The sequence below is a fragment of the Hemitrygon akajei genome, chromosome 19, assembly GCF_048418815.1.
Source record: "Hemitrygon akajei chromosome 19, sHemAka1.3, whole genome shotgun sequence".
Lineage (NCBI taxonomy): Eukaryota > Metazoa > Chordata > Chondrichthyes > Myliobatiformes > Dasyatidae > Hemitrygon > Hemitrygon akajei.
In genome coordinates this window covers 26917116-26940577 of record NC_133142.1, presented here as the reverse complement: position 1 = coordinate 26940577, position 23462 = coordinate 26917116, and the positions used below count along the sequence as shown (strand labels likewise).

At 41.2% G+C, this 23462-nt stretch overlaps 1 protein-coding gene across 3 annotated transcripts in view; it reads right to left on the bottom strand.

Annotated features, from left to right (window-relative positions):
* The window catches only part of LOC140741842 (receptor-type tyrosine-protein phosphatase gamma-like), a 648055-nt gene that overhangs the window by 218580 nt on the left and 406013 nt on the right, over positions 1-23462 (bottom strand). For all 3 annotated transcript variants that reach the window (XM_073072297.1, XM_073072296.1, XM_073072295.1), the window contains exons 7-8: positions 10564-10721; positions 1113-1293 (exon numbers count right to left, since the gene is read on the bottom strand). In XM_073072297.1, the coding sequence (XP_072928398.1) occupies positions 1113-1293; positions 10564-10721 (339 nt within the window). The remainder of the gene's footprint in view (positions 1-1112; positions 1294-10563; positions 10722-23462) is intronic.

The following is a 23462-nucleotide window of genomic DNA, read 5'->3' as shown; positions in this document are numbered from 1 at the left end:
ATCTGATCCTATAGCAGCCTCAAATCCGTCCTCGGACCAAGATAAGTGCCACATTCACATTGCACTGGCTGCTAAGGTGCTCATAATAGTTAATTCTTAGGTGTCTATCAAACCTGATCTGAGGGCATAAAAGAGGCAAGAGCTGCAACAGTTTGCCACAGCCGCTTGATGAGAAAAAACAGGGGAACTGGCAGAATGGCAGGGTAGGAGAACAAGTGCTGCCATCTTGAGCTTTGTGTTCCACGGGATCACTACCACTGTGCAGGCACTTCAGCAATAAAAAAAGGATTAATGTAGGATTAATTTAACTGGGAGTCTGATGGCTGGTGTGGACTCTCTATGATTTTATGGTTAATAAGAATGTCCAACCAGGATTGCTCCCTCACAAGAAGAAATTACTATGTAGACAAAGGAAAAGAATCAAAATGTGCTTATTGCTTCTGAAAATTGAAATCGACTCCTGAACATATTGTTGTTTGCATAAAATCACGTGCCATGCCATAAATCATATTAAAATTCATAAAATCAATTGTTATAAAATAAAATGCAATATAACCCATTTCAAGTCAACCAAATAGCATTTCCTTATTTATAATTTCCAGTGGAGAAGTGCATTATAAAATGTTAACTGCAAATTTGCTTCTTTGCTTTGCCAGAGATTTTTGTTTTTTTCTCTCTTTTCAAGTTTAATAAATAGTTATTAAATTTTACTTTAACGGTAAACTGGTTATTATTGTCACAGGCATCAAGGTACAATGTAGTGTTGTTCCACAAGTTTAATAACACACCCAAACTTTCCCCAATATTTTCAACAGACTTTGACAGCAAGAACTTTTATGTATGCTGATTTCCATGATCTGAAACTAAGTAGATCATACTCCATCTTCAATTCATTAACTTCAAAGAGTCCAACATAAAAATTCAGAAAATTTAATAAAGATTTGTATTCCCTCTTGCAGTAAATTCCCTTTCAAAGCCAATTCAGATAAATTTGTGTGTGGATCTACAAGACTGCATTCTAATTTGTCTTATGGATTCTGAAAGCACATCTTATCCTCCAAAATTTTAGTGCAGTGATTTGATTTAAAACCTTTAAAAGAAAACAAAATTACCTTCAGTGATATGTAGGATCCCAGGATTCTCAGTTACTTGGCTCCAAGAGCCTTTGACTACTGACTTGTAGACCACTCTATTATTCAGATTCTGTTGTGGGCGGAAGTTGTTCCTCAAGTACTCTAACGATTTGACGTGATCTTGCTGTTCAGTTGTAAATATGGTATAAAAGGCCTCCAGCTGTACAGAACAATCAAAAGGGAAGAAATTAATACTTGTCAGTGAATAAATCATTCATAATGAAATAAATAGGATGTAAAATTCCAGGAAGTCATGATGTCAAAAATGATAGGTTATAGAGGAAGCTGAGCTCCCACAGAAATAAAGCCAACAATCTTATCCAACTCTTACTTGCCATGCTGTGTGGAAAGATTAAACCTGAATCCAACAGTAGATGCTGTCATTTCAAGCATAACATTGTTCTGTCAAATTCAAGAATTCTAATTTAAAAATCTGTATCATTATTTAATTTTACAGAATATGCATACAAACCAGTTGAGAGATAATTGCTGAGAAGCACTCATCAATTCATAGCATGTAGTGCATTGCCCTTTTTGTTAAAATTATTGATTTGTTACCAAGGAAACAATATGCATTACATGTTATATCAGGTTTCAGAGTGTATCACAGAATGTTATTTGTGGGACCAATGCATTTTAACTACCTTTTAGCAAAGATATACAATTCCTTGAAAACGTATTCAGGTCCCGACCCTTTGTTCCCATAAATGAGTATTACAAGCAGAAATTTTGATCAATTTAACTGCGAATTTTTACTCATGAATCACATGCTCCTTTTTCCCCTCACACAACAGAGCCCAAAAAACAGGAGAAATTGTAAAGCATGAAAAGCTAAAAAATTTAAAACTGAAATGTCAGCAGTTCAAAAGTATTAATTTCCCTTTGCTCAGTACTTAGTTGAAGCACCTGTAGTAGCTATTACAGCCAATAGGCTTTTTGGGTAAGTCTCTACTAGCTTTGTACAATGTGATGGAGCAAGATTTGCCCATTCCTCCTTGCAAAATGTTCAAGCTGTGCTAGGTTAGTTGGGGAGAGGCAGTGAACAGCAGTCTTGAGGTCTTCCCAGAGATGTTCGATTGTGTTAAGGTCAGGATTCTGACTGGGCCATTCAAGAAAATCAGTTTTCTTCATTTGAAGCCACAACATGGTCGCTCTGGTAGTGTGCTTTGGGTCATTGTCCTGCTGAAAGATGACTTCCTCCCCAGTTTAAGCTTTCTGGCAGAGGGTAGCATTCCCAATGCATAATGCTACCTCTGCCATACTTTACAGTGGGGTTGGTGTTACCAGGCTGATGCACACCTTTAGATTTATGCCTCTCATACTACTTATTGTTGAGGCTAAAAAGTTGCACGCTTGTCTCATCCGACCACATTCTTCCACATCTTTACAGTATTTTCTATGTAACGCTTTGCAAAGTCTTTATGGGCAAGGATATGCTTTTTTGAGTAGTACATGTGGCATAATTTTAATGTTTTTCTCATGCTTTACAACTTTCCCTGTTTTTGAGGCTCTACTGTGAAAAAAGGAGCACAAATGCAAATTCTCAGTTAAACTGATCAAAGTCCCTGGTTGTAATATTACTTATGTGAACAAAGGGTTAGGGGCGGAATACTTATTCAAGACATTGTATTACCATTGCAAAAATAACACTTCCGTCTTCAAAATACTGAGATAACTTGAAGATTTATTTGCTGTATTTGTGTAACATAAGGGGATTTTTTTTTTAAAACAATGCAGATTCAAAAGTAATTTTTTTTAGATGTACCCAAAATAGAGTACTACACAGAAAAAGATATCTGAATAATGAGTTTGAAACTTACAGTTCATAATTTGGAATTAGAACCCCCTGAGGTTAGAAAAGAGTTCTGTTCTTGAAAACTGTGTAAATCCAAACTGTTTGTGAGTCAGAAATGAACAAAAAAATGTGTGGGAAAGGCTCACAAAAACAGTTATGATGGGACAGCAAGCAGGCACAGCAAGGGGAGCTGCTGGACAGCATCACTGACTCGTTGTGTGAGTGAGTGAGTGAGTGAGTGAGCGTACCTAGTTCTACTCAGCTAGACCCAGCCCCTGCATGTTGCAGGTGAGGGATCGGGATTGGGAGAGAATGCCCCACTGCCATCCTGGAGAAAATGCCTGCAGTTCCACAACAGGAAAATTCACCTTCATCCGTCCTGGCAATCTCCATTCATTTGTACAGATAGGCTGTTTTTAGGTTTGGTATACTTAACATGGGGAGGACCTATAATACATATTATACATACTGTAGATCATACATTCAATGATACACGTTTTCATATATAAAATAGCAGTAGATTTGAGAAAGAAAGTTGAGGTACTGACAGAGGGCTTGCGTCCACTGCTTATCCATCAGGAATTCAGAGCTAAATCTACAGTTTCCATTACCCATGACTTTTTTGAGTGACATTTCCACCCTGCACCTTGTGACTGAGATGGGAGTTCTGCTTTAATTTAACTACACCCACCCAGGTGTTGGGTGAAGCAGGATAAGATATAATTCTATCAACATTTTAAGTTGCAAACATAGTTTGTCATTTTATTGAAATGAGTTTAAGTATTTTAGAGGATGTGGTCTGGCCAGCTTCAGTTCTGTGCCATTAATTACTCCATAGAATTGGTGGTAAATTGCCTTCTTGAGCCATTATAACTCGCGTTGAAGGTATTCTCTGTGTTATTAGTAATGAGTTCTAAGATTTAGAAATACATTGTTTCCATCAGTGCTATGTCCAAGTTAGGATAGTGTATCATCTAACGTAACTCTGGAGCAAGTGACTTTGGTCTTTGTACATGTTGATTGTAAAGATTGCAGACCTGTGAGTGCTTCAAAAGAGTTTTTGCTGTAATACATTTTGTAGATGGTACACACTGCACCAAAGGTAGTGGTGTGAATTTTTATAGTGATGGTTTGGGTGCCAATTTTTAATGGTCTTGGATGCTTCAGTGAATCAGGTAATGATCCTGAACTGGACTCAAAAAACTTTTGAGATCAACTAAACAGTTGTTTGTGCCAGCACCCCTTTGACATACTTTCATAGCCATGTTATGTACTTTGCTGATACAGTTAAATTTTTGATCAGCATTAAATTTAAGGTTTCACCACGGGGGACTTAGCACTGGTAATGCTATTGAACATCATGTAAAGTTCGTGGAACTACTGGTCATCTATCAATCTGTGCCGGAATGTTGTTCAAATCTTACTGCATACAGGCACTGACTGTTCCATTATTCAAAGAGCTCTGAATGGAATTGAACACTGTGCAATCAATCGTTAGTAATATCCCCACCTCTGACCTTTCAATGAAATGGAGGTCAATGATAAAGCAACTAAAAATGTTTGGGCAGAGAATGACACCTTGAGAAAATCATGCAGAAAAGTCCTGTAGCTGAGACAATTAACCATCATTATTAATGACAACCATCTTCTTTAATGCATAATTTGACTTGAAACAGTGGAACATGTTTTCCAGTGTTTGCCATGTTTGGCATTGATATCAATGTTACTAAGGCTCCTCCACATTACATTCAGTGAAGTTGTTTAATGTCAATTGCAGTCACTCTTATCTCATCTTTGGTGGTCACGTGTTTGAATACAGGTTGAAATAACACCCAGGTGAGTATGCTAGTGAGCTTAATAACACTTCTAACGTGCTTCCATAGCCATTTTCGCCTGATGGGATACCACCATGCAATAATCTCTGGGCAGCATAGTGGTTATGGTTTGGGGTGATGAGGGATGAAAATCTGAAGTGATATAACTATAAAATAACAATAAATCTAAATTTTGGTAATTATGCAACATAAGCTCATATGTTGACAGCCCAGTAGTTCTGCATTGCAGGCTTTGGGCTGTTTATGTGAAGGAAGAAGAAATGCCAAGGGATGCTAGCATTTTCTTGGCTGCTCTTCACTGCAGGTCCAATGGTGGAACAAGAGCTTGCTGGAATGCTGTACCACATTTGATATACATTCATTTGAACATCTATTATTGGGCGGGAGAAAGGCAAGAGTAGGAAAAGTTACATTTTTAAAAATTATTTGTGCTGCTATATTTTAATTATTTAAAAGAGTTTATGTTTCTAAAGGCATAATGTTTAAATCTTTTAAATTTCTTTTCATTTTTAAAAAGTTTAAATGTTTGGGGATGTCAGGATCAGGACAGTCAGGACCATTAAAAAATTTTTTACAGCCTAGAAGTTAACAAAACTGGAGATGGGGCTTTCCAAATGTCAAACATTTCCAGAAGAGTTTTGTTAGTAAGGCATTCATGTCAACTATTAAATCACTGAGACCCTGCCATTGCTCAGACCCTGATCACAGAGATCCAATGCCAGGCATATGGATCTGGAACAACAAAGTCTCTGTCATTTGGTTATGTGACTTTGAATCTGAGCAATGGGCCTATACTTTAAAAAAAAAATTCAATTACGATATTCCCTCCATCTTGCAAAATAGATTTGCCTCACACATTTATAAAAAGACCGGAACTTTTGCTTTAATGCTGGATAAAGATAAGGTTCTGATGATGGAGATGTCTGTGCATGTGTTTGCAGCAGTTAGTTGAGACCATCAGCTTACAAATGTTGGCCATTTTAGTCAAGGCCACACTGTTGTTCCTCAATGCTCACAGCCCTTACCCAAACAGACTATGGAATCACTATGAACAACAAATTTGTTTCTTTTCTTGATGATTTATTGTAGCTGGGAATTGATTTTGCTGTTGTATGAAGCTGTCATCTGCTCATTTTAAATGGATGACTTACCCGTCAAAAAACAGTTTAAAAAAGATTCCAGTTCAATCGAACTACATGATGCTCTCATTGATTTATACCAAAGGGGGACAAGCAACGATGACATGCTTAACGACCATAAATCTAACACTTACAACTTTGGTTAATTATCACGTCTTCTGGAATCACAGAAATTATGTCTATTTAATCTACAGTATGGTGGGTCCAGTTTCCAAAAGTCTTCTCTCAGTGAGGTTTGTGACTTCAATATGCATTTGGTGGGTTCATCAGTCAATTACGGTTATTTTTTTGGCCTTATGATCCCTCACTTCAAGCTCAATATTGATTTAGAGTTGGATGTTCCACAATTGGCATGTCTTTCACAATATAATCACTGCAAGAAAAAAAGCTGTGAACAACATGCAGCTGTCTATGTCACACTTATTGACTTTGAACAGGGTTGGCAGGAATACAATCTACAAGACCTTGTTGAAAACTGACGAAGTTTCTCTTCTTGTTCTCGGAGTTCCACAGTAGCATGAAGGCTACCAGATATGACGCAACAATGATACTAACGGTATGCAAAGTTTGGAACCTCTGGGCCACTAACAACAGCCTTGAGAGAAGTTAGCTATAATTAACCTTGGCGCACCTCAAGAATGTTTGCTTAACCCATTGCTCTACTCATTCTCCACACATGGCTAGGCACAGCTCCAATGCTATCTATGAAATTGCTGACAACATGACTATTTTTGGCAGATGGTGATGAGAGGGCATAATGGGAGCGAGATAGATCAGCTGGTTGAGTGGTGTCACAGCAATAACTTTGCACTCAACATCAGTAAGACCCAAGAATCGATTGTGAACTTCAGAAAGGTAAGATGAGGGCACATACAGACCAGTCCTCATCGACGAATCACTAGTTGAATGGGTGAGCAATTTCAAGTACCTGGATGTCAACATCTCTGAGGAGCTACTCTAGGGCCAGTTTATCGATGTAGTTACAAATAAGGCATGACAGCAGCTATATTTCATTAGGAGTTTGAGGGGATTTGGTAAATCACCAAAGACACTCACAAGTTTCTACAGATGTACTGTGGAGCGCATTCTACCTGGCTGCTGTCACCGTCTGGTATAAGGGGAGGCAGTGCACCTTATCGAAATAAGCTGCAGAAGATTATGAACTCAGTCATGGGCAATAACCTCCGCAGCATTCAGGACATCTTTAAAGAGCGATGCCTCAAAAAGAAGGTATCTATCATTAAGGACCCCATCAACCAGGAGATATCCTCGTCTGTTTGCTACCATCAGGGAGGAGGTGCAGGAGCCTGGAAGGCACACACTCAACAATTCAGAAATAGCTTCTTTCGCTCTGCCATCAGATTTCTGAACGGACATTGAACCCATGAATGCTACCTCACTCTAAGCTAATTTAACTTATATAGTACATATACTGTAGTTCTTACTGTAATCTAGTTTTCTATTATTATGTATTGCAATTAACTACTGCCACATTACAACAAATTTCATGACATACGCCCCTGATGGTAAACCTGATACTGATTCAATGCAGACCATGTGGGACATTGCTGGCTGAAGCCTACAATCGAACCAGGGGCAGAATATACTTTAGTCTCCAGCTACTTCCCTTTAACTATTCGGTTCTTGAACCAAACTGCATAAACGTAATATAGCAGCACTGTGACCACTTTTCACTACAAGGGTGTTGTTTTCTTTGTTCTTATGTGTTCTTTATTGTGTAATTTTGTATACAGTACTGTGCAAAAATCTTAGGCAGAGATACATAGGTACCGATATTTATAGTTGTAGTAATTTTATGTCTTGCACTGTACTGCAGCTGCAAAAAAAAACCAAATCTCATGACATACATGAGTGATGATAAGCCTGATTTTGATATGGGTCTTTATTGTGGACTGAGAGTGGGAAGGGGGCAGGGAAAAATGTGGTTGGGTAAAAGGGAAGGGAGAGTGGGGGGAGCAGGAAGCACCAGATAGACATTCCGTAATGATCAATAAACCAAATATTGGGACTCAAATGACTATGCCTGGTGTCTCAGGGTTGGCTGCGTCTGCACCTGTGCCAACCCTCACCCGGAACTCCTTCTCTGCCACTTATCCCACACCTCTCTCCTGGCACTTTACCCTCACCTTCCCGGCATCCACTGCTCCTGCCAGATATACAAATTCCACTCCGTGTAGACAAATACAATCCTTAGACACTCTAGCTATATATATACCTAAGACTTTTGCACAATACTGTATTTTATCATTAATGTCCTTTTCTTGTGAATGTTATGTCTTTATTATGTTGCTACGATGCTGCTGCAAGTAAGCTTTTAAATGACAATAACCTTGACTTTTGACTTCCTTTCAAGCACACTCATCAGTTTTATTTCCTGCAATAACAAGAGGCACCTTACAAGTAGTTAACCAAAGTTATGGCAATATCATACAAAACTAAATTAGAATCAGTTAAGAAAATGCAAAAAGATTTCAAGGACCTGCAAAGAAAATTGTGAATGTTAAGTGACTGAGATAAAATAATTTAAAGCAAAACTGAAAATCATTGCAGATCTGTGCCTCGTTAATGAATTTTCTGGGTCTGCACAATGTAACTTTATGCAGTGGAGCTATCTTGGATATTAAAATGTGAATTCTTTTGAATGAGCCAATGTCTGGCCATTACTGGAGCGGGCTTGGGGCCGAATCGAAGCTGTAGAGCCCAGCTCCAAGAGCAACGATATATGGCCAAATTAAGCTCCGGGTCATATTGATAAGATCAGGGTGTATTTGGTACTATTTTATTTTTTTTTCTTTTGACTTGTAATATATATCTTCTTGTACTCTGTATTCCTTTATGCAGAAACTAATAAAATTTTTGAAAGAGAAAAGTTCAGGGTGTCGTGGCCAGAGGCGAGGGAGGGGCGTTCAGCTCACTGCTCTGTGAGGTTTATTTGTCTTTGCATTGAACTGAGCCTGTGGCCTGCCACTAATGGATTCCTGGAGTAGCTGCAGAGATGAACTGGCTTCGTGGCTGTGAATTTACTTCCATGAACTTTAGTTCTGGGTATTATTTGTTTTCTTTTTATAGTTCACATGATTTTTTTCTTTTTGCACATTTGGTGTTTGACCGCCTTTTTTAATGTGTTGTATTGGGTTTCATGTTTTGTGGTTGCCTGCAAGGACATTATTTCAAGGTTGTATATAGTATACATACTTCGTTAATAAAGGTATTTTGAACTTGAGATATAATTGAGCTATTCGTGGGTGTACTCAGCCATAATTACAAAGACAAGCCATTGGCCCTAAGGCTACATAAATTACAGATGTGAACTGTCAATATTTTAATTATATTTTAGTTATTCAATAAACAACTAAAATTGTACAAGTTGCTTCCTGCTTTTCTGCCTGTGGAATTTGTTGACATGACTGTCTGTTCAGCTTACTAGATAACATCATGTGATTCCCTGGAGATATTACCTAACAAAAAATGGCATCAGGAGAAGAGAACTGCCCGGCACACAGACCACTAGATCTTGGCAGATAGATTTCTTTATGGTCCATAGTTTGTACTATCACTTTTCCACTAACCACAAGACCTTGGCCAAAGAAAAATTAAGAATACAGACACATAATTAACAAAACAATTTTGAAAAAGTCCTGAAATCACTTTGAACAATATTGAGCATAGTATAGTACAGCACAGTACAGACCCTTCGGCCCACAATGTTGTGCTGACTCTCTAACCTATTCTAAGATCAAGCCAACCTGTCCCTTCCACATAGCCTCCATTTTTCTTTAATCCATGTGCCTGTCTAAGTAGCCAAAAGTATCTGTTTCTATCACCACCCTGGTAGTGCACTCCTGACATCTACCACTTTTTGTGAAAAAAACCTAGAAATTTACTCAAATATGCCTTTAGAATGATGTTGTTGCTAATGACATGCAGATATAGAATTTTGCCAAATAGTCCCTGAATTTATCAGTAATAATTTGTCCTTGCAACAGGGCTAATTGCTAAAATTCACCTTGAAAATATCTGCATTCATAATTACTGAAAATAAAACCAGTCCTTTCCACACATTGCAGCAACCTTGATCTACTGTGCATCATGTCGAGTTGGGTACCTGGGACCAAATAATCCCTTCTAAACAAAAATGTTGCACTGCAACGTGAAGAAGCTATTATGACAAGAATATGCACATTCTGTGCCAAGAAAGACATTTTCCTGTTGCCATCCAATATTTTAATACATCAATCAGAATGTTTTGTTAAAGCATTTGAACAGTTATATCAAAATTCAAAATGTTCACAATCATTATCCTGTAAATGTGGACAGTAAAACCCGACAACAAGATATATGCTTATCAACTGCACTTCTTTAATAATATGGAATCAGTTAAATGACCTAACCCAACAGTAATCATAACAGTTAAATGTAAATAACGGCAGACACATATCACCCTTTTTATCACAGCAAATTTGCTCAACTGCACATCTTTGCTGGCAATAACAATAGTGGTGAAATGTGCTGTAGAAGAGTCAGTGGCGTTTGTATCAAGACAACATTATCTTTTACTTAAATGAATGGTACTTTAAAAATCTGCTGCTGAGGCAATAAAATGCATGTCCATAGATTCTGCATTACTAGTCAGTACACACCTGCTGAAGGGAAATAGAGATAGGTCTACTGAAGACTATCCATTCCACAATTTCACTGCATGGTGGCTTTGTCAGGGAGCCAGAATATCTGTAGTAACTTCCAAGAGTTGCTGGCAGCAAACGGCCCAGTACAAAGGGATCCAGAAAAGTTTCTTTCTCTGCAGAAGAAAATGAATATTAATAAAGAGAACAAATAATGACAAATTATCATAACTTTAAAGACATAATATTAAATAATGTATTAATTATTGCATCTTTTTTTATTCACATTGAAAATTCATAGGTCACAGCCATTCGGCCCATTAAATTCAGGATTTATAAATGTTCAGCATAGTGTCCCTGACTTTATATTCTTTTCTTCTGAAACTCAAAGCAGAAATTGTGTCTATTTTATTAACTGCTTCCTCAACATGCCTGCCACTTTCAATAAATTATGCTTGCAAAACACCCTGCAATGTTCCTACCAAAACACATCATTTAACTTTTTTTTGGCATTAAACTTTATCAAACATCCATCTGCCATTTCCAATGTTATGCCTGCTTATATTCTGCTGAAACCCATCTTTTTTTGCAATATCCTCCCTGGAGATGACAATAGTGCCCAAATTTTGTGACATCCACAAATTTAGAAACCAAGCTTTCAGTGCATCTTTGTTTCCATGACATGAATGTCCCTTTTATATGTATGCCTCATCTTGGCTGGTAATCCTTTGCAAATGCCTTCTGGAAGTCCATATACTGTGCCCCACATCAACTGCATTACCCTCTTCAAGTATATCTATTACCACATTAAAAAATTCTGTCAGATTTTCTATCATCATTTCTTTTGACTTCAGGATGCCACTAATGCAATCATTACATCTACAATAAGTTCAAAACCATCCACGAAAGAGAGGAAGATTTGAGAATAATTAGACAACAATGTTATACATGCTGTAAATGACATTTTATAGTGATGTGTCTTACATATAGTTTGTAAATAAGAGTTGTTCAATTTCTAATGCACTCTAATTTGCTACTGACAAGTTGTACAGTACAGACTGCCCCAGAGCAGAATGTCTTGTATCTGTAATCATTTGAGGTTTGCAAAATCTGATTTGGCTGTCTCTAAATACCAGTACCAGTACCAGTACAATTAGACTCTCATATATTTGCTTGTGGCTAGATCTGTAGCATTGTCAGCACTGGTGCATGGAGAGATTGTACTTCTATTTCTTGATTAAAACAAGCAATTGAACTCAGTAAGATATTTAGAGAATGAGAAAATCAAGAAGTCAGTAGAAATCAGAATTTATACTGCATTATTAATACAGTAAAATACCAATGTTCCTTCAGAAATTCAAATGTGTTTCATTACTGCATGTTTTAAGCAGTTCCATGAGAGGAAAATAGGTTCATGGAAGAAAATTTTGGAGGTTAGACCATTGCTGGGAGATCTTTGGGGGATAAAGCAGATTACAGAAATAGGGAGGCTTGAGACCATAGTCATAAAGATAAACTGCTGTTTGAATATGCATGCCTCATACTCATTTTTTTCATTTCTTCAAAATTTAAATCAGCAAAGTTTGCATGTATCCTCAATTTAAAGTACTACCTCTCAGCACTCAGTAATTCATTCTATTTCTAATTTAGTCTATTAACTTATGAGGATTTTTGTATATGTAGGAAATCACTTTTCGAACATGGCTCCTCAGACAAGCAACTTTATTTTGCATAGTTTTGTACCCTACATGTTCCTTCCTTAACTGAAAGCAGTACTTCAGATTGCATGGTGTAAAATTTATCAATTTAACAGAAGGATAGGAAACAAGGTAATGTTCTCAATGTAATCAACTTATTTTCTATCAGTTTACAGTACTGTGAAGGAAAACCAAAAAAAATTGAAAGTTCTGTCCACGTATCTTTTTTCTACTATCTTCACTTGATTGGAAGTCAGAATAGCCTCTTCAGAAATTCTGTCAAAATTGCAGCCAGTCCAATTACAGGTTGAGCACCCCTTAATTGAAATTGCAAAATCCAAAATTTTTCTGAGCGCCGGCATGACATCACAAATGGAAAATTCCACAAGGCATTGGGAAGGCTCCCAGGCAATGAGCAGGTCACTGAGCACCACAGAAAGTTCTGAAAAGTGACCTCACATATGTAATGAATGGAAGTTAATGAAAAATAGAAAAACACTGCATAAAGTGAAAATCTCAATTGTGTATTGAAAGAGTGGATTCATCAGTAATGGGGTGAACCTATGTTGTTTAACGGTATGCTGATCATGAAACAAGCAAAGATTTTGACAAACTGAAAATTGAAGGCAATTGTGAATAAACAGCAGGCTGATTGCAGAAGTTAAATTTTTGGAAAGGGTCTGCTGATCACAAAGCAGCAGAAAAATGCATTGATGAGTGTGGTAAGAACTTTGATGATGAAAATCTAACACGCTGAATGGCTGCATTAATATGTATGTGTAATGAACAAGTGTAAGACAAAGACTGCTTATCAATAGCTTATAAATTCAGAGTCCATAATACTGGCAATCCCTAGCTATCTTATTATATATTCCAAACTATGAAAAATTCCAAAATTTGAAACACTTTTGGCCCCAAGAATTTTAGATAAGGGATACCCAACCTGTATGTTATTGAATTCCATTCTCTATAAAGTAGTAGAGTCATAATGCACAGAAATAGACCTTTCACTATGTGTCACCTATCAAGCTGTTATTTTATAATGTTCCTACATTAATTCCATTTTATTCTTTCCATCTTCCCATGTGTCACTCTTATTTTGAAATGCTATTAAATTTTCAGAATGAAGTAGCAAGGATTCAGAAAAATCCCAAGATGCTGTTTTGGATATCCACATTTTTAATATCAGGACAACCAGCAAATCACAAGGTACTCTGCAGAGGTCATTCCCCAGAGGAAAGGCTATTACTTAGATAGCTGAAGATGGATGCTGATGTTCTACTAACTCACATTCCAGTGCTGGAAACCAGTGATTCCTACCCTTACCCAAATGAAATGTTTAACAAGGATGCTGGTGTGATGCAAGTAGTTAGCCACACTTCTAGAACAGAAACAAGGCTTTGATAGCCTCTTTTTAAGATTGTTGCAGCCTGGGTAGATAAGGTAAAGACATTTTATTTTAAATTTGTACTTACTGTAGAACCACTGCAGAAGGGGAAAGATAGATACATTGCAAAATAGAAACATTTTCTCCCCATTAGCAGTGTTTTGCTGTGAATGCAATATTAAGCATCTGCTACAAAGCCTTAAAGATATGCATTTACATCCAATGTAAGACAAACACTTCCTATTGCCTGGTATTGTTCTGCCTACTCTTCATTTTAGTGCCAATTTGTATAAAGTTTTGTGCGGTTGACAAGTGCTTAATTAGAACTGAGTCAAGATTTCCACAAATAATAAAAAAGGTGAGACTTCAATCCACTAACTAAGTACGGGTTTTCACATGACTGCGTGTCCTGTTGCCTTGTTGGTTTCCAACCAATGCTCATTCTTTTTAACATGCATTTGAGTGATTGGATCAATTTCCAGTACCAATCTAATGTAGGTGCATTTATAACTCTGAAGTATCACTGATGCCAAATGACAACTGTTTGACAGTTGCTATTAAAATGATACGAGGCATTGATAGAGTGTATAGCCTGCACCTTTTTTCCCAGTGTGGCACTGGCCAATACAGGCGAGCATAATTTTAAGGTAATTGATAGAAAACACAGGGGATATCAGAGGTAGTGTTTGTTTTACACAAAAAGTGGTAAGTACATGGAGTACATTGCTGGGAGTGGTGGTAGAGGCAGATACCTTGGGGACATTTAAAAGCCTTTTAGATAGGTACAGGAATGGAAGAAAAATGGATGTTAAGTGGGAGGAAAGGGTTAGATTGATCTTCAAAGTTGGCATAACATCACAGGCCAAAGGAGCTGTACTACTGTTTTATGTCCTATGTTCAAAAGGAAATTGGCCAAGTGGACGAAGAAATGTGCAGGTCTATGGGAAAACAGCAGATATGTGAGACAAATCGTATCATTCCTTAAAATGGTGCTATAGGCTTTTCTATGATGTCATTATCGGAGGAGCCCTTCTAGAAGTTCATCCTCTGAGAAATATCTGAAGAAGAACCATAGGTTAATGAAGTTTAAAACAACATGAGGAGGACCAAAAACATCCCCGCCCCCTTCAGTTCAATCCTACAACCACCACCTGACTACCCCATGGGATATATTTCAGTTTCCTGCCAGATTAATAACTTGCACTAGCTCATGGCACACCAAGCTGGATCTGTTGAAGCATTTATATCAATCAGATCTCTAATTCTATACTAATGAACATGAGGCTTTGGAATTGCTCCCAGCACTGCACTCCTGACTTAGATGGTTGGCTGTGTTGAGATTATGACCTCCTCCAACCCCGATCCCCACCGATTATTTTGTTTGATTATTTACATAATAAAATAAATCAAGTAAACATAAATCAATACCCTTCATGATTTTAACCCGTCATCTCTCATTTTTTGCATGAATGTTCTCTCTAATAATTTAAAGAGGAAACAGGTACAGGTGCCCCCCCCCCTTTACAAAGGCAGAACGTTCCCATGAAACCTTTCTTAAGCCAAAATGACGTAAAGTGAAGAACCATTAATTTATATGGGAAAAATTTTCATAAAAGTGAAAATCCTCTTTGTACAGGTAGTCCCCAAGTTACGAACGTCCGACTTACGGACAACTCGTACTTACGAACCGAGGAAGGAGAACACCATCCGCCATTTTAAGTCATTGCTGTTGATACTGTGTTGAGTGTTTAACTTTGTATTTGGCTTAAATTTTTCTTAGTAAGATTCACTCTGACCCCGCACCCCCATTCCAGTCAGCTGGTGGCGCAATGAGATCAGCGCCGGGCTGGAGAATGGAGGTTTCCCAGTTCGATACAGTGACAGACCACTCCCCTGCTGGGTTGATGTTGATCCAGTGACTCCCGTACCAACCGTGCTGGGTTGATGTAGAGCTCGCAACTCGATCTCGTAAAAAAAGCACTGCCACCTCCAGTTTAAATTCCCACGCAGAATATTGTGGATGATCAAATACCCAAACCCAGCACAGCCTCCACTTGTCTCATTTAGCCTGTCTCAGTGCAGTGGTCCTTAGGACCCAGCGGACCTTGGGACCCGTCGCCCGCAGTGTTTCTGTTCCATTGACAGGAAGTGATTGCGATTGAAAATAAAGTGGAAATAATAAAGCGTTTGGAAGGAGGTGAAACACCATTGGTCATTGGAAAAGCGTTAGGCTACAGTCGGTCGGAGCAATTTTAAAGGATAAAGTGAGAATAATGGAGCATGTGAAAGGCCCTGCCCCGATGAAAGCTTCAATTATTACTAAGCAACGCAGTAGTTTAATTATTGGAATACATACGTTTCTTAAGTGTTTTATATGCATAGAAAGGTAAAATACATACTATATACTAAGACAAATGTTTGACTAACTGACGCTAAATAATACCGGATGTATTTGTTCCGACTTACATACAAATCCGACTTAAAGACAGACTCAGGAACGTAACTCGTATGTAACCTGGGGACTGCCTGTAATGCGAAAACAGGTTACTAATGTAGGTCTTTTGTAAAAGCGAAGTGGCGTAAAGCGAACATTTGTAAAGTGGGGGATGCCTGTACACCTAACATCTTTTGTTAGTCATGTTGCCTCACAGTCAGATAATAGTGCATATGGCAGATATGAATTTCAATAAGTAATATTATTTCTGACTGTGAAAGGTCCAAATCAAGCCTAATTCACAATTGGAGCTGGAGGCAAGGGAGAGGAAATCGATGTTTGTAAAAATGCTCAGATCAATGATATACTGATACAGGTATGACACTCAAGGTGTATTTCCATTTTCTGTGAATGTAAATTAAGTGCTACCCATGTAACTGAGATAATTTAAATGTATTTGTCTATAGATATCCATGTATAAACGTACTAGGATATTGAAACAGCCAGTCCCTAAAATAATTTAAAAATCTATTCCACAGTAGAATAGAACAGTAACAAAATTATGTACCCTGTCTTCAATATTAAAAAAATCAATAGTAATACATGCTAATCCCCATTCTGACCTAACGTAACTAATTGCATATATTTCATCTGACAGAGTAAACACCATCATTAACTATTTTTCAATGTGTATTGTGCCTTGAGCTTACAAAGCAATTTAAGTATTGAAGCACAATAAAGACATGATTTAAAGGAGATAATTTATCTCACCAAACAAAACAAGAAAGCTATTACATATCTTGTTTTAATCTGTTGAGGTAGTAATTGTTTTGCATCTTTTATTTATATACAGTGACCCTGTGCTCTTTAAAGTAGAAGTGGCAGCTCCAATAGAGGTTTAATATTGAACTTCCAGACAAACAGAATTATTTGATTGCAAGTTGATCTACTGAAATGTATCCAACTGTATTAGTTTATAATAATTAAATTCTGAAATTATACCAACATTAGGTTCAAGGAAATTCAAATCAAGGAAGTAAATTATGTATGGTTCCAAATACACTTATATAGTTCCTACTTGCAGTTCAATTTTAGAAGTTTTAATTATTTTTTTTACAGAAAATAACAAATCTATTCCGATAATCATTGTTTATGTGGTGTACAACAGATTCTCTTGTAAGATTTAATGGTCATTCTGTGTGCACACATGGAATCAGCTGGTCCAGAAACATTAACGTTGAGCTGAATCCTACAAACAAGCATGCACACACAGACTTTATCTCAGTCTATCTAGCAAGGATCTAAGCACAGCAATGCAGGACAAAAGCATAAATGAATTCTTGATCTCACGGAGCCTTCTAATTCTTTTCTTATGCATTAGTAAAATGGATAATAATCCAACGTTGTTTGTTAATTTTCAGTAGATCTGTTACATATATTGCACAAAATATAAAATTGCAATTGAATGTTTTGCTGGAATGGTTCATACCAGACATTTTAAAATAAAGCACACACTGACCTAACGTAACTAATTACATTTATTTTATCTTATTATATTTCATCTAATTACATATATTCACATTACGTTAGTGGTAAACTGGAAAATCACTTAAACATGACAAGTGCTTGGGGGGATGGCATCAAAGTGATATGTGAAAGCTGCACAGATGATGAAATAAATCAGCATCAAATAAAAGCAGAGTCAGCAGGATATACAAGATATTGTGGCGACCCACTACCCAGCGCACTCGAACCGGCTCACAAAGCGGCGCGCGCCGGCATTGAGGCCGGTCCCAAAAAGGGCGCCAAGCCTGCTTCACCAGCAAGGGGAAAAGCCCGCGCGCGGGACAGGACTGTAAATACGCGCCCCCTACAGCATTCCCGCCCGGGGAGGGTGGGATCAGGAAGGCTTTAAAGCGAGGCCACGAAGTTTGAATAAACCTTTTGTAACTGCTGCTCACCGTGTCATTATTGCAGCGCTGCGTGTAGCACACCGCTACAATTGGTGACCCCGATGGCCCAAACGATATTTGGACCGGAGATGAACGACACTGCATCGGTTTATGCAGTTTCGTTAAAACTGCCAAGCTTCTGGACGCTGCGACCTCACCTATGGTTCCAGCAAGCAGAAGCCCAATTCCACATTCGGCAGATAGCCTCGGATGCCACACGTTACTACTACGTGGTGAGCTCCCTCGACCAGGAAACAGTGGCCCAGGTTGAGGAGTTCATACAATCGCCCCCAGCGGACGGCAAATACATAGAATTCAAAGCCTTGCTCATAAGGACTTTCGGACTCTCACTGCGCAAGCCAGCTGCCTGCTTACTGCACCTGGATGGTTTGGGGGACAGGCCACCGTCGGCTTTGATGAACGAGATGCTGTCCCTGGCTGAAAGTCACAAGCCCTGCCTCATGTTTGAGCAGGCATTCCTGGAGCAGCTGCCCGAGGACATACTCCTGTTGCTGTCCGACGCGGATTTCAGCGACCCCCCGGAAGGTGGCGGCCCGGGCGGACGTGCTGTGGAAAGCCAAGAAGGAGAGTGGGGCGTCCGTCGCACAGATCACCAGGCCATGCTCCCAGCAGCAAACCAGGCCAGGCCCGGCCGCAGAGCCCACTAACCCCAGAGGCAGGGGTGAGGAGACCATCGAACAATGGTGCTTTTACCACCAGTGGTGGGGCGCAAAAGCCCGCCGCTGTAGCCCGCCCTGCAAGTTCCCGGGAAATGCCAGGGCCAGCCGTCGCTGATGGCTACGGCGGCTGGCCATCGGGATAGCCTCCTGTATGTCTGGGACAAGCAGTCGGGACGCCGCTTTTTGGTCGACACTGGAGCCAAGATCAGCGTCTTACCTCCGACGAGTTACGACACCCGCAACAGGGCACCGGGTCCCCCCCGAGGGCCGTGAACAGCAGCACGGTAAGGACCTACGGCACCCATACGGTGCAGCTACAGTTCAGCTCCAGCCGGTTCACGTGGGACTTCACACTGGCCGCCGTAGCCCAACCGCTCCTGGGAGCGGATTTTTTGTGAGCTCACAGCCTGCTGGTCGACCTGCCCAGGAAGAGACTGGTCCATGCCAAGACCTTTCAAACATTCTCCCTGGGTGAAGCCCCGTTGCCGGCCCCACACCTAGACTCCATCATGCTGTCCGACAACGACTTCACCAGAGTCCTGGCGGATTTCCCATCGGTTCTGGCACCGCAGTTCATGGCAGCCATGCCCCGACACGGCGTACAGCACCACATCCCAACACAAGGACCACCCCTCCATGCCTGTGCTCGAAGGCTTCCCCCGGACAAGCTCCGGCTGGTGAAGGAGGAGTTCAAGAGGATGGAGGAATTTGGGATCATACGGCGGTCCGACAGCCCATGGGCACCCACCCCCCCGCACATGGTGCCCAAGGCGACAGGGGGCTGGAGACCATGCGGCGACTTACGCAGGCTGAACGAGGCTACAACACCGGACCGCTACCCTGTGCTGCACATTCAGGACTTTGCAGCAAACCTGCACGGTGCACGGATCTTCTCCAAGGTAGATCTCGTCCGGGGATACCATCAAATCCCGATGCATCTGGACGACGTCCCCAAAACGGCACTCATCACCCCTTTTGGCCTTTTTGAGTTCCTCCGCATGCCATTCGGCCTAAAGAATGCCGCACAGACGTTTCAGCGATTAATGGACGCGGTGGGACACGACCTGGACTTCGCTTTCATCTATCTGGACGACATCCTCATAGCCAGCAGCAGTCGTCAGGAGCATCTGTCCCATCTCCGTCAACTCTACGCCCGGCTGAGTGAATACGGCCTGACAATCAACCTGGCCAAATGCCAGTTCGGGTTCGACACCATCGACTTCCTGGGCCACAGGATTACTAAAGACGGGGCAACCCCTCTGCCCGCCAAGGTAGACGCAGTCCGCCATTTCCCCCGACCCAACACAATCAAAGGCCTTCAGGAATTCGTGGGTATGGTAAATTTCTACCACCGCTTCCTCCCTTCAGCTGCCCGAATCATGCTCCCCCGTTCGCTCTGATGTCGGGTAAGGGCAAGGACATTACCTGAGACGAGGAGTCCGCCGTCGCTTTCATTAAAACCAAAGAAGCCTTGGCAAACGCCGCGATGCTAGTTCACCCCAGAACGGACGTCCTTACCGCCCTCACAGTGGACGGCAGTCGGTGGAGTGCTGGAACAACTCATTGAGGGTTGCTGGCAACCCCTGGCGTTTCAGCAAACACCTACGACCACCCGAGCTCAAATACAGTGCTTTTGACCGGGACCTGTTGGTGCTATACCTGGCAATCCAGCATTTTTGGTACTTCTTAGAAGGTAGTCCCTTCACCGCGTTCACGAAAGCATCCGACCCCTGGTGGTCCCGCCAGCAGCGACATCTGTCCTACATCTCTGAATACACGACGGATGTCCGGCATGTCTCGGGAAAGGACAATGTCGTGGCGGACGCCCTCTCCCGCCCTAACATTCAAGCCCTGTCCCAGGGGATAGAGTATGAAGCACTGGCGGAGGCGCAGCAGGCAGATGAGGAGATCCCTAGTTACAGGACTGCAGTCTCTAGTTTGCAGCTCCAGGACCTCCCCGCAGGCCCAGGGAAAGGACCCTACTCTGTGATGTCACCACCGGCCAACCCCGTCCCGTCGTCCCGGCAGCCTGGCGGCGGCGCATTTTCAACTCCATTCACAACTTAGCGCACTCCTCCATCAGGACAACCGTCCGGATGGTCTCCAACAGGTTCGTTTGGCACGGACTCCGCAAGCAGGTCAGTGAATGGGCCAGAACGTGCATGCACTGCCAAACAGCCAAGGTGCAGCGGCACACCAAAGCCCTGCCGCAGCAGTTCCACCTCACCCACCGGCGTTTCGACCACATTCATGTGGATATCGTGGGCCCCCTGCCAGTGTCGCGAGGAGCGCGGCACCTCCTGACTATCGTGGACCGGTTCACAAGATGGCCAGAGGCAGTCCCGCTCACCGACACCACCTCCGAATCTTGCGCCCAGGCACTGATTGCCACCTGGGTATCTCGCTTTGGTGTACCGGCCCACATTACCTCCGACAGAGGCACCCAGTTCACCTCCAGCCTGTGGTCAGCTATGGCCAACCTTTTGGGGACACAGCTGCACCACACAACTGCCTACCACCCACAGTCGAACGGACTGGTGGAGCGTTTCCACTGTCACCTGAAGTCGGCTCTCATGGCCCGCCTGCGAGGAGCTAACTGGGTGGACGAGCTTCCCTGGGTCCTGCTCGGAATCCGCACGGCGCCCAAAGAGGATCTGCACACCTTGTCGGCCGAATTTGTGTACGGCGCACCCCTGGTCGTCCCAGGAGAGTTCATACCAGCCCCAAGGGGGCAAGAGGAAGAACCCGCAGCAGTCCTGGACAGGCTACGCGAGAGGCTCGGTAACCTGGCCCCCATACCCACTTCACAGCATGGGCAGAACCTGACCTGCGTACCCAAAGACCTGCAAAACTGTAAGTTCGTTTTTGTACGACGGGGCGGATATCGGGCACCGCTACAGCGGCCCTACGAGGGGCCGTTTATGGTGGTCAGAAACAATGGGTCCACGTTTGTGCTGGACATTGGGGGTAAAGAGGAGGTTTTCACGGTGGACCAACTCAAACCGGCCCATGTGGACTTGGCACAGCCGGTCGAGATTCAGGTACCGCGGCGCAGAGGCAGACCTCCCAAACGCAGTCCGACCCAGACTGTGGACATTGGGAGTGGGGGGTGTATCGCCGGTTCTGGGGGGGGGGGGGGGGGTTATGTGGCGACCCACTACCCAGCGCACTCAAACCGGCTCAAAAAGCGGCGCGCGCCGGCATGGAGGCCAGTCCCAAAGAGGGCACCAAGCCTGCTTCACCAGCAAGGGGAAAAGCCCGCGCGCGGGACAGGACTGTGAATACGCCCGGGGGGGGGGGGGGGGATCAGGAAGGCTTTAAAGCAAGGCCACGAAGTTTGAATAAACCTTTTTTGTAACTGCAGCTCACCGACTCCGTGTTGTTATTGCAGCGCTGCGTGTAGCACACCGCTACAATACCAATCAATGCTTAAGCACCTATTTGGGCACCTCCACAACCCTATGAGACTAATGCGTCAGAACTTACCTGTAGAGACATAACATTTGGTAAATGTTGTCATGAAGATTCTTTTCGAACTGTAACCATGTCAAAGGAACAGACTAGAAGATTATGAACTGAATACACAGCCAGCTGGAGCTGTGAAAATTGTGAATACATTTTAGACACCTGATTTTCCAGAGGTCCAAAACTGCATTGTGCTAAACACAGCTAAAATCATGCTGTAACTTTTTAAAAAAATATAATTCAGATATAATGAGACTAATGTTTAGATTTTTCAGCTGTCATCAAAATTTTAAGTACAACTGTCAGGGAAAGTGCCTTGACACATTAAATAAAATTAACCTCTAAAAGTTTCAATGAACAATTCAACAGGACCAAAAATATCAATAATACAATCATGAAAGGAAATAAAATATACAGAGTTTAAGTTGAAAACTTAACTCGGGTGGTTTATGGATGTTCTATTGACTAACACTTCTCTCTCAATCACCACTTGCAGAAACAGATTAATGTAGTCATGTACCTCATTTCTACAAGATATTGCTTTGAAACATGGATTGCCACATCTGCCAAAACACATCAACTCCATTACAAAAGCAATTCATTGTCTATGAATCACTTTTGAGATACACTTAAAACAATGTTACATAAAGCAAATTTCTTTCAATGTTTTTGAAGTTATATCATGAATGTAAACGCTCACCTACTTTTGGCAGTGTAGCAGGGTTTTTCATAGTAAGCCTGAAGGGAACCATATAAATGCTTTTACAACTTGGCTGGATTATTGTTTCTTCCACAATAAAAAACATAAATAATTTCTGCTGTATTTTCCAAAGCTGCTTCAATAATGTTCCCTGACTGTACTGGTACTGGGGGTCCTGATAAGCAGCCAATGACAGCTCCAAAATAAACCAACTTGGATTTACTAAACGGTGCAATCTCTTTATAATAAGAAATAGCACTAAAGTAACAAAGACAGCATGCGCTGTCGACATTTTAGTCGCCTTTATCCATGTGAGCTGTAATTACCAGGTTTTGAGTTGACACTGTCACATAAACTTTAAAGAAAAATTAACACTTGACATTAAACAATATATTACTGAAAAACTAATCTGCCACTTATTTAACACAAGCTCATTGCATTAGATTCAACAGCACTTTTGAAAAAGTTTTGAATTTTTGTAGGAGTCAGAATTTTCAGATAGGCACAAGGAAGTACAATGGGATGTTGGCAAATTACCCCCCTCAACCATCAGGCTCTTGAACTAGAGGGAAAGTTCACTCGCCCCATCACCGAACTATTCC